At 33.4% G+C, this 12,661-nt stretch overlaps 2 protein-coding genes across 2 annotated transcripts in view; one reads left to right on the top strand and one right to left on the bottom strand.

Annotated features, from left to right (window-relative positions):
- Window positions 1–6,190, top strand: part of LOC144845571 (glutamate receptor ionotropic, NMDA 3A-like) — a 23,921-nt gene extending 17,731 nt beyond the window's left edge. The window contains exons 4-8 of the mRNA XM_078702995.1: window positions 348–493; window positions 1,287–1,420; window positions 3,163–3,333; window positions 4,005–4,141; window positions 4,657–6,190. Of these exons, the coding sequence (XP_078559121.1) occupies window positions 348–493; window positions 1,287–1,420; window positions 3,163–3,333; window positions 4,005–4,141; window positions 4,657–4,770 (702 nt within the window). The 3' untranslated portion in view covers window positions 4,771–6,190. The remainder of the gene's footprint in view (window positions 1–347; window positions 494–1,286; window positions 1,421–3,162; window positions 3,334–4,004; window positions 4,142–4,656) is intronic.
- Window positions 6,188–12,661, bottom strand: LOC144845589 (transmembrane protein 59-like). Its single transcript, XM_078703022.1, has 6 exons — window positions 12,420–12,661; window positions 11,834–11,942; window positions 11,607–11,704; window positions 10,855–11,065; window positions 10,336–10,535; window positions 6,188–9,232 (listed from the first exon to the last, which is right to left on the bottom strand). Exons 1-6 carry the CDS (start codon window positions 12,594–12,596, stop codon window positions 9,089–9,091), a joined length of 939 nt encoding a protein of 312 aa, XP_078559148.1. The 5' UTR covers window positions 12,597–12,661; the 3' UTR covers window positions 6,188–9,088.

Here is a 12,661-nt window from a genome sequence, read left to right as displayed (position 1 = left end):
GTATTTTGTCTATAGGGACATATCAACAGATCCAGTTTCCTGTCGTTATGTTAGACACGACACCGTACGGAAATCAGTGTGAATGCTTTGATATATTTATTCTTCTGGTATACAATACAGTAGGATAATAATAAGTATTATTATGCATATTACCGTACTCACGTAATAACTGACGTAGTTTCACCAAATACTCGCACAAATTGAAAGTCCCACCCGAGGAAAAAGGTGATGTTTCAATTCAATTCACTATTATCAAATGTACGATTACGTCACAGTTTGGCAAAACATCTTCCTACACAACAATTATATTAATACAAATGTTTGTTATTATTTTAAAATGTTTATAGTTGAGAAATCCAACTGGAGAGATTAACATTGGTACTGTGACGGGTAGCAGCATTCAGTCCTATCTAGCCAGGTTGAACCCAGGCCTCGATAGATTTATGGACGATTTTGTACAGCCTTCAACAGAGCAAGCTATTCAAAGTTTAAGGTATTTTTTAAAATCATGTTTTCACAAATAGTTACTGCAGAATCCCTATTGAGGAGTAATTAGTTGTCCCCTTGATTGGCCGTAGTATTAAACCTTAGCCTATAGTACGCCATAGAGGTACAGTATCCTCTAAAATAGGTGTCCCAGAGGTTCTAACTGTATATTGTAATAGGTTAGAGGTATAATTAATTACTAGGTATTGTGTTCAAATCCTTGTTTGCTCTCAGAATTGACACACATGCAGTACGCTTAATAATAATATGTAAACAGAGCTACTACCTCGAATTAACTAAATCTAAGTGATGAATATACTTCTTTGGATAAAATGTATCCAACACTTTGTTGTGTCTCGAAGGTGTCTCCTTAATACGTTCTACTGTTTATGTATGCGTATAATATGTTTTGTGTATACCTTGGTACTCTTATGTCGTGGATTGTTACTCTGGTAATCGCAAAACCTTTAATAATGTGGATCTAACTGATTAGTCAGTGATTTGGCATTTCTCAAGACCCACCTGAGGATGTAACAATATGGCATTTATATTTCAAAAAACAAGAGATATCTTTAGAATTTTAATCAAACCCCATTGAAATCTGGTAAAGACAGGCATGTCGTTCTAGTCAACTCTAGGCCACATAGTCAACTTAAATATCAGGCCAGAGTCAGGATATCAGGCACAGAGTCAATTCTGCTGTAACTCTGCAAGAATACCATAGGCCTCTATTAAAAAAACAAATGTCAGGCATGCTAATCTCTTATTTCAGTGGCTAAAATCGTTTCTTTTTCAACAAGGAATGGAGACATAGACGTGTTTTTGTATGATTCACCAATAATCGACTATAGGATGTCCAATGACCCTGATTGCAAACTTGTCAGTGTCGGTAGTTCTTTTGGAGAAGAAGGTTTTGGGATAGGCCTACCTAAAGGTAAATCGTTAACGTGAATTTATTCACAATTCACAACATTATACCCAATTCAGTTAATTACAATTCAACTTTATTTAACCATGCACAGAGGCTCAATGTTTGTTTTTTCTCTATGGGCTGTGAACAGCAATACCAATACAATTTAACATTTAATATTATGTAGGTCTATTATTGTTAAACATATTAATTGAATGCATGTAACTAAACGATTGGAAGGCCGTAGACGAATGAATGTGAGCACCAAGAAATTATTTCATTCAAGTACACCAGTTTATATGCAAGGCTACATTTAATATATTCCGTGACGACTCTAACTATCTTTCTAGGCCTGTCTAAAGCTCTGTCTACACTATCAAACTTTATGTGACAAAAACATGTGATGTGCCCATATATGGACATATCACTGCCATATTTGAGAAAATCACACTTTCTTGGTCAAACTGGTGGATAGTGTAGTCAGAGCTTTATATTCGTCTGCTATTTATGCATTTTTCAGGTCAATAGTATTGCTTTCACTATACGTCATGCTCTAAAATAAACCTAATAGCATTGAATTAGTAATTGACGAGTGATCTAGAATGTATTCTGAAATTAAGGTGATCGTCACAGATGGGCGATAAAAGCTAAAAATACATATTAAAAATTAGCTAGGTTCGCCTATTAAAATAGCAAAAGTTAATAATATATCAATAGTCTATGAGCTAACAGTGTATATATTTTGCGTCGCCGTTTGACAAACATTTTGAAAACTTTAAAACTGAATCTTTAGACCCAAATAGATAAATGAAGCATACTTTTGTGTAAGAAGTTGTAAAATAAAGGCAAAAATAACAGTGATGGTCACACACAAATAATAATACAGTTTAATTCAATATAATGTAAAATGCAATGCGCCTCTAAGCGAACAATTAACAGAAAAAAGAGAAAAAGATGAACATGAACAAAAGTAAATAAAGACAAATGGCATACTGTAAACTGTGAAATGACATCATGACATGGAAAACAGTGGGTCTACTACCGGAAATTAAGGATCAATTTAATTTTAATTTCTGCTCCTCTAATACCACTATGTTTAGATAACTCATTGAGCTCAAGCATCGTTTTGTAAAGGTCTTCCTAATGTAGGTCCTTATAACGAGTTTAGTGCCATCTGTGTCACGCCCCTGGCGATTCTCTTCGACTGAAGAGAATTATAATTTAATTATGAGTGTTAATCAGGTATAATTTGATTTTATTCTAATGCTATGAAATATGAATAAGGTGAGTACAAGGTCAATAATAATAATATTATGAGTATACTGATTTGTATAATGAGATAACACTGTGCAGCTCAGTGATGGATTCATGAAATTTATTCTTTTGAAAAAGAAGAGTCGATGAATTGGACAGAGACACCCATAGATTTGAATATTATAAACTGTAATACCGTTCTGATGTTTCATTTCGTTTCACTTATTTATTCAAAAACACATAAAAGAGACATCTGTGTCTCACTGGGAGTAAATTTGGATATTTCATTTTATAAAATAGATAAAATACAATAAAAATATTCAATAAAAAAAATAAAAAAACCATCTTCCACGAAAAAAAATATATAGAAGAATAGAATGTTCCTCGTCCTTGTTTTCTTCCAATAATTCCTATTAAAAACAATGTTTATACCAAAACGTGTTTTAATCGATTGATTATTATAGTAGGCATGTTAGTGTGACATCGTATTTTTTTTCCCATTGGTTTATTAGGTTCCACATTAAAAACGCCTTTATCAACAATTCTACTTCAATATGAGATGGATGGACGTCTGGAACAGCTTCACCGGAAATGGTTCGATTCTATAGGTTGCTTAAAAGAGGACGTATTAAATCCCCAAACTGGGGGTAATGATAGCAGTGTGACAGTTAAACACGTGACAGGTATATTTTATAGAACATTTATATGATAAACATGATCCATTACTCGAACCAACTGTTATAGGTATAAACTACGTGCTACAAGGCCTACTCTGATTTTGTACGCCGATATAGGCCTACATTGCGATGATGAGTAAACAAAGTACGCCCAGATACCCAATTAAAGAACATAGAATTGTATTTAGTAAGCCTAATAATATTATAATAAAGTAACAAGGTATTTTAGAAATAAGGGTGCAGACACTTACAGTCATTAAGGGGACATCTCCGGGGGACGCGACAAAGTTTTCTATAAGGGGGTGTAATCTTAAATGGCTGCAGTTTTAAAACATACTGCTCCTCGTTTGTTTCTCAGGAAAAAAAGTGTCCCTTAAATAGGGGTCCCCTTGATTGAATAGAGTTGTTCCAGTTCTCTGTATACTATTACGTAATGTTTATTATTATTAATTTACTTATACTGATGAAAAGCTTCTGTTTCCCAAAAGGTCTGCATATTTTTCTGCCTTTTTTCTTTATCGTTTTGATTTAGCTTTAGTGCTTAATCTCCATTGAGATCCAGCCACTGATACCCCCAGCATTGTCATTTTTTCAGTACAGTAATTTACCTTCGGATTTATTATTATTATTTCATATTTATACTAATACAAACAATAACACAATACTTTATTTTGCAGGATTAATAGTAATGCTGATATTAGGTATACTTACGGGATTCCTTCTTTTACTATGTGAGTTTGCAATGCACAAATGGGGAGTTCCTTTTCTTAAAAGGAGGCCTCGGAATAAGCGAAATTTCCTAGTCATTAGCCAGGTAAGCTTTATCCTAGCTATGGGCATTGTATCTTATATTATACGTACAGCTTAACTAAGTCTTGTGAATATATCCTAATTTGACTTAATGTTATGTATAATATGATACTGAATGACTAAAAAGATGATTATGTAAATTACTGACGATGATGATGATGATGACGGCGACGAAGGTAGAAACATAGCTAGCCACTGGGACACACCAAGTTTAGTGAAAACGCCTATAAGGGGCATTTTTCTTTTAACCGAACGATGGGCATTTTAATCCTAAGAGGAACATTCTCTAGTAGTGATTGGTTCCCACTAGGACGCAACGCAAGCGAGTTGACCAATCACACGCGTCTGTTCGAATAATCCATCGCTTGAGATTGGTCAAATCGTTGCGTTACGTTCTTGCGTTGCGTCCTAGTGGGAACCAAGCTTTAGAGGACATTTTGCTGAGTCCTGAAGGTGTCCCCTATGAATTTTATTGTAATAATCGGGCGGGATTAATTAAACTATGTGGTTTTTTTACAGCGCATTCACAATGAAGTGAACAGTGGTACAAGTCAGTCTTCGTCTTCCAACATGCAGAATCTTGTGGCCCTCTTGAAAAACGGCGAGTTTCGAAAGATGATTCACAACGAATAGGACTTCGTAACAGCACAAGAATAATAATGATAATTAAGATAAAACGTTAATCAAATTACACTTCTTATGGAATAACGTGCAGTATCATCAAATCGATAATTGTGATAGAGGTCGCTGTGAACAGATTATCGACTGACGTACTTGGTAACTTAAAATATTTCACAACTAAACGAAACGCTTTTTTTTCTCGAAATCCAATGGCTAAAAATCTCTGCTGCTTAATGTGTTGTATAATCAAATAGCTGCTGGTAATAACACTATTGTAAAACACGCGAGGTAACGGTAAATAATTTTTGTAGGCCTATATGCACTTTTGTTACAATGATATATTCAAACACACTACTTGATAGTATAATTGTATTACGTCATTATACATAACATCATATCTTATTGCATACCGTAATAATAATAATAATAATAATAATAATAATAATATGTTCTTCTATGATAAAAGCTAACAAAACGTTACTTAAACTTGGTTCTGACTAGGACGTAAAGCAACAACGTAAGCGCGAAGTAAGCAATTTAACCAATCACAAGCGATGGATTATCCTAATTTTCGCTTGTGATTAGTCAACTCGCTTCTTGCGTTGCGCTTACGTCCTTGCGTTGCTAAACGTAGGCCTAATTAATATAAAATCATTATTTCCCTGTCTAGGCCTATTCGTTATCTTCCATTTACAAATATAAAGTGTAGTAATATGTAATAATGAAGCTATTGTTGAGATAATTTTTCAAATTCAATTATTCTACTTTCTGAAAGGACGAACATACTGTAAGCATAGACAGATTATATTATACAATGCTTTCAAAGAAAACCGTGTACAAAGGTGGTTTCTTGGTAACCAGCAAGGTCGTATCTACATAATCGATTTATATACGGTAATATATATAGACACAACTGTTGAAATGGACCTGTCTAACAATAAGTAGACAATAGTCTTTTGCCCAGCTCAGCTTTCAGGCTTACTTATTTACACGGGGGTAAGTTGGTTTCGAGCACACAGGTGGATGCCGGTTGGAGCCAACTTACCCGGGTTAATAACTAAGCCTGAACAGAATTCTAGGACTAATTTGAAATATATACACAAACCAATGTTTGTTTCTTTTTTTATTACCAGCATAATGTAGAATGTTAATAGTAGTATTTTTGGTTTTATATTCCATTCTTAAAAAAAAACTGTAGGCCTACTTCATGTAATCAAGGCAATACGATTGTCTTGATGTAATTAAAATTAAAACACATTTCGGGACAATACGTAGTCTGACGTCACATAGTACAGTGTAGTTGATATTTAAATATATATTTCTAATTTAATTATTATATTATATGTATTTATAATTATTGTGATTTTTTTAGTTTCTGTGTGAAATTTATGCAAAGATGTCCAAATAAAGTATACACACGGTTTCTGAATAAGGTACTATTATTTTTATTGTAGTAACTAACACATGCATCTAGGTACAGCCTTGGTAAATAACACTGGACCTATGACCATACAACAATACTACAAAAATAACTCAATCCACCATTAATAGTATTCTCTTAAATTACAAAAATACCACAGTAAAGATAAATTTAAATTAACTTAAATTCTAATAAATTCCATCAAATACATGTTTTAATTTAGGATTAGGATTTGCATTCAGGTATTAGTCGACGCTGTGGTCATCTGTTGAAGTAAAGTTTGGCATATCAAGCGTGTCCACTTAAGTTTGGTTCACACGATGACGCAACTTTAGCGCAACGCATTGACCAATCACAAGCGATGGATTGTTCGAACTGTCGCTCGTCATTGGTCCACTCGCTTTCGTTGCGCTTTACGTCCTCGTATAGCATTTGGTTGCGTCCTAGTGAGACCCGAGCTTTATGCTTGGTTTCCACTAGAGACGCTACACAAGGACGTAACGCAACGTAAGTGAATTGAACACAAGCGATGGATTATTCGAACTGTCGCTTGTCATTGGTTAACAGGCTTGCGTTGCGTTTACGTCCTTTTGTTACGTACTAGTTGGAACCAAGTTTTAGTTTTCATACGCGACAGAGGCGATGTGTGAACCAGTCTTATAGGGCCTATTTTTTTACAAATTGTCAGCATACTTGACTGTAATGAAAATGGCTCGCTGGTTGTGTAACTGTTACTAGCCTACTGCATGAATATTTGATTTTCTCACTTAAAAAAAACATAAAACAACCATGCAACAAGTATATTTGGGACCATATCCATGAATTATTGTTGAATTTGATTGATGTCGGCTCTTCAATGCATTTAACAGTTTTTAATATTCTTAAATACCACGAAGGTGATTAAAGTACGTACGCCTAGATAATCCTACATTCGTGTAGAGTAAAACTCTTTGGATTTAGATTGTATCGCGGGAACAGGGAAACCACTTACTTATAATTAATAATTATTTTCTCTCCTCTCTTTAATAACACAACAAAAATCTCGTAATTAAGATGAAATAGCCTAGGTCTCTTAATATTGATTGATTACGGTATCGAGAAGCGATTTGACGCCAATAAAACATGGAATACGTTTAGTGAAACCCTTATTTAAAAAAAACTTGTACCGTACCAAACCAAAAAAGCACACTACGGAGTAGATCTTGATAATATCCAGGATTTATACTGTTGTGAAACCTCTAAGCGCTGAACATTATTACCCCAGTCATTTTTTTTGGGATCAAACACGTGTAAACATACTCCCATAATGCAGCTAGTAATATGCGCAAAGCTGTGTCTTGATCTAACCGGGTTCCCATTTATACACTAACTTGGATGGAGATAGGCAAACGTAAGTAAAGTATCTTGCCTAAGGATACAAGCAATGCGGCGAGAGTTGGATTCGAACCTCGATCAGTAGTAGAACGTCCAACACACTGCGCCACACGCATGATTAAATCATAATATCTTTTGTTTTGATGATAATTGCTAGAAATAAAATGCCTCTTCTAAGGGTACATAGAACATGGTTCCTAAAAAGGTAAACGTAAGTAATAAGTACTTATTAAGTTTTTTAAAATTTAATGATAATGTCTATATAGTACTGATATCAGAGCATATTATTGTTATCCTTAGGCTTAAATATGTTATTGTTTTATGGCTTAAATATGTTATTGTTTTATGGTTTAGAAAGTTGTTAAGCTGGATCTATAGGGCAAAGTAACAATCACATTACGTTGTTTTGTTCTCACATTGATTACACTTAGAATACAGTAAAATGGTAAAGAAAATTATTACGCTACCAAATTAAATTAAAACTTAAATAAAAAGTCCAATACCAGTAACAACTTTATTAAGTTATTATTAATATAAATTTTAAAATGCTAGTGAGTACCTTTTACCAAATTAATGTTTATAGATTTTATTTATAGATGTTTAAATATCATAAATAAATATATTAGTTTAATTTACTATAAATATCACCAGAACCCTTCAGCCTGAAATGTGTTCAGAATACAATGTCACTAAACTAATTTCCTTCCCTAAACCCTTTCCTCCTCTCCCCTATTCAGGTACACGCCCATTCAGGGCAACCCCATCCAGGGGATACATTCTCATGAAATAAACAAGGGGAAATATATACCTAACACTTCGGCCAACCCTTATTTAAAGGACACCATTATTAAGGAGACAATTTTGTTGTCCCCTTAATAGGGTTTATACAAACACACATATGGCAGTCACAGGAATACAAGTAGCTGCTTCCACGACCACAACCCACATAACTATACACGGCCAATGAGATTGATAATATAATATAACGGGCACAGAACATGAATTCTAAACTGCCCGTTGATATACTGAAATTTAATTAATTAATTTAAAACGATTAAGATGATGAAATCTGTGAGATGGTTTTCTTTTCAAATAAAAGAAGCATTCAGAAATAAATATTAAAGACTACATAGTATTTTGTGTTATTTAGAAGAAGAGTCTTTAATTAAAAGAAAAACAATATCTAAATTAAATTTGAAATTAGACAGAATAGAATACCCCAAATTATAATATCAGATATAATGGTAAATTGTACTAAATACTTACAAGTTTAAATTTTTACAATATGTTTGAAACAAATTTTAAAAAGAAACTGGTTTACAAAAGGTACAATCAATTTTAAAAAGAATACTGACAGCACAATACAACCTATTATGCTTTATCGGGTTTAACCAGGGATTATAATCTCGTCACTCTTTTCTGGTTAAACGCACAAAAAGGAATCACAGTATTAATGGTATTAACGAAAACAACAATTTAATTCACAACCATTGTTCTTATCCAGTAATGCAGTCAATATAATTTATTGCAATTGAATTATATACTTGTGTTGTTGAGTGGAATGTCCACCTTCAGTGGCAGTGGTTCCGTCATTGTACTCTCGTCAAAGGATTCAGCAACACACACAGGGTACTTCTTCATTAGGTCTTCCCACTCTGGGTCTAAGTACTTGTATGTTTTCTAAAACAAAGAAAATCAAATTTTAAAATCGGGCCAAACCTAATTTTTTTTTACACAATTATAGGTGGGAGAGAACAATATGTCTAATGTACCTTAATCACTTGAGGACATAGACACTGTTGGAAAGAACAGACATAGATAGCTATTTTAGTAAAGCTCTGTCTACACTATCAAACTAGTTTGACTAAAAAAATGTGATGTACCCAAATATGGTAGTAATATGACATCATCATGTCCATATATGGGCACATCACATTTTTTGTCACATAAAGTTTGATAGTGTAGACAGAGCTTAATACTACAGTAGGGAGGTTTCGCAAACTTACGAATACGATAACGAAAACAGATATGTCACACATTTGTGAAATTTTTGAGCTGATCCCCATTTCATATTCGTAAAGCATATTAGTGTTGACGAATATCACCAGTCATATTCGTAACTACAAAACGAGTATAGGTTTTGATCTATTTTGCACATTTTGCATTTGAATCAGGAATGATTCATGATTATAATATAATTTGTCCCACAATCACCTATAAAAAATTTGTCCTATGTTCACTCATGGAGAGAACAACTGGATCGTAGACATTTTTTATATTTTATGTGATTTTATATAGATTTGTATTTTATATGTATATTTTTTATTATCTCTGCATTATATATAAGAATTCTGATGCATTTTTTATATTGGAACAAATAAAGAATAATAATAATAAATAAATTATAGATTTATTGAAAGTAATTTACTAAAAGTAATTTACTAAAATGTACATTTTGATAAATAGCAGTTTTTAAAGTCCTCACACACTTTGATGTTACGCTAGGCCTAGGTAGCCAAGCAACACGTACCTGCGCTTCACTTTAACATTTTCCGCAGTCATACTTTGGATGGCACCCTCAATATTTCATTGCCATGCGAAACAGATTTTTACTGGCTTACAAAAACAAATATGTGTGCGTGATGTATCTGTTTTCGTTATCGTATTCGTAGCGTTGCAAAACCTCTGTACTATTGCTTTACTGCCAACCAATACTAACAAGGCTTTTAAGATACAGTACAAGTGACTACAGTATGAAGGTATTAAAAAACATTTTCACAAACCTTTGGAGTAATAACTCTGTGTGGTTTACTGGTTGAACATGATGCAAACGCAAGCCAGATCATGGAAGCAGACGACAAAAATAAAATAAGAGAGATGAGCCATTCAGGGAGTCCAGAACGGTATGAGACACATGTTAACCAATCAGTGTTGGCGGAATAACTGCTGTCATATGAGGGCATGTCCACAAGAGTGTCCAAATCTGTCAAAAAAAGTTTTAAAGGGTTAGATATTTGATACCTTTAGTGAATTAATAAAGTGTGCTGAATAAATAAAAGTGTGACTGTTTATATTATATGAGAACATAAAATCACAAATGAAGGAGGTTGACATCATTCAAATTAAATTGCTAAATAAACCATCCTCAACGATTGCATCTAAAATAATCTTAAAAAAATATTTAAAAGGGACCAGTTTACAAGTATGAAATAAGTAAACAGATCTCAAGGAAATTAACGATATGTGGGTAATTAGTGAATAATTATTATTTAAAATTAAATTAAACCTTAAGTTTACAGTACCTAAGGGTGGGTCTTCATATTTTGGTTGATATGTAAAGGTGTCAAGTTTTGGTTGTGACTCAAACACATAGACCACGCCATCATCTGATTGCATGAACAATGAAAACGAACTCATCATCATTCCATGAGCATTGTCCAAAACCTCATGGTACATATTTTGCATCATCAGCAACGGAGTTAGCATATGAATCACTGGTTCCATGTTTGCATACTAATAAAATAAAAAAGAAAAAATGATTAAATGTTTCTCGTCACCTATTTAATATCTAATCAATTACAGTAGTCTTTGGGACGACCCTATTCAAGGAACACTGGTATTAAAGGGGCTCTTCCCTGCTAAATGAACCAGACAAAATACCGTATATCCTCGGGTATAATCCCACTTCTGGTATAATCCCACCCCCTACTTCATGTTTGATTTCACACACAGGCATATCCTTAGTTCCAGTATTGACTTTTATCTGGATGTAGGCCTCTTTATAGCCAGTTCAGATGAGTTTTTACAAGAAATGCTTACCAATAATTTTTTTTCCTCTGAACCAGGCTTTCCTCGGTTATAGTCCCACCCCCAATGTCCCAATTTGTGTTTTATAGAGGTGGGATTACTGTATAACAGAGGATATACAATATATATTGCAGACTATGGCCAACCCCTATTAAACAGTGTGTAAAGACACAACACGTTTTTACCTCCCATAAAATAGTGACTCTATTCTGACCCCTATCTTATGTCATTAAGACATATATTGTACCTGTTCTCTTAGTTGTCTGATGTATGGTAATTGACTTTTGCATCCTAGGCTGCATGCAAAGTTTGCATCTTCACTCGTATCATATGCTTCCTTGCAGGCTATAAGGTAAATAATAAATTAATATAAATAATAGTATTTTCTGGATTTTGTTATTCTGTTACAGAACTAGCCTCTATACTGTTTACGTAGTTATGTACAATGTACTTATAAACTTAAATTATACGTACCACCATCACATGTTTTTAGTGTGCTGTTCAAATCTGTTTGGTCCTCATTGGCGAATTCAACGATAGATAAAAGACGACATCCACGTTCACATGCTACCAAATTATCATTCTAAAAATTAAATCCGACACCGAAAATCATTAGAAAGCAAATAAAGATACATTCTATACAGCAGATATAATGTCAAACTAGAGCATCATTTACACTTTATTTTGTTGGATTTTCAATGTGAAAATTTCTAATTAATCCTATTGCAACACTACCAAATAATAACAACTGTTTAAAAATAACACAAATATTCAGTTGAATATCCTCTAGGCTATATCATAGAGATATTATATAACTATAATATCGCTATGGCTATATATATTTCATTTCTGTAGTTTACTTTAAATTGTTAGACAGTTTGTAATACTAATAGGCATTTGAAAATAGTATTTATTAACCATTCATTTGTTCTTGAAACCTGTTAATAAAGAACATATTAGTTCAATAATATATATTTATTGTGAACAACTTAAAAATATGAAATCAAAACAAGGTCAAAGTACTCTGTACTGTTGTAGGCCTACTAAGAAGACTACGTACCTCTGGATATGTGTGCATTGGATATGTATTTTCACAGGTCTCAGAGCAACTGCTCACGTCGTCTAGAACAGAATCAAACAATTCAGAAGCAGCATTTGTCCTAACAAGCACACTTATTATAAATATAAGTGTTACATAAACAATTAAAAGGCCTTTCTTGTCGCCAAGTTCAGCCATTTTAATATATTTTGTATAATTAATTTAGTTCCTCCCTCGACCTTTTCGTCTGTTCACAGAAGAAA

Source organism: Antedon bifida, chromosome 6 (assembly GCF_963402885.1).
Source record: "Antedon bifida chromosome 6, ecAntBifi1.1, whole genome shotgun sequence".
Lineage (NCBI taxonomy): Eukaryota > Metazoa > Echinodermata > Crinoidea > Comatulida > Antedonidae > Antedon > Antedon bifida.
Note: the sequence above shows the minus strand (reverse complement) of the source record. Positions and strands in the feature narration are given on the sequence as shown.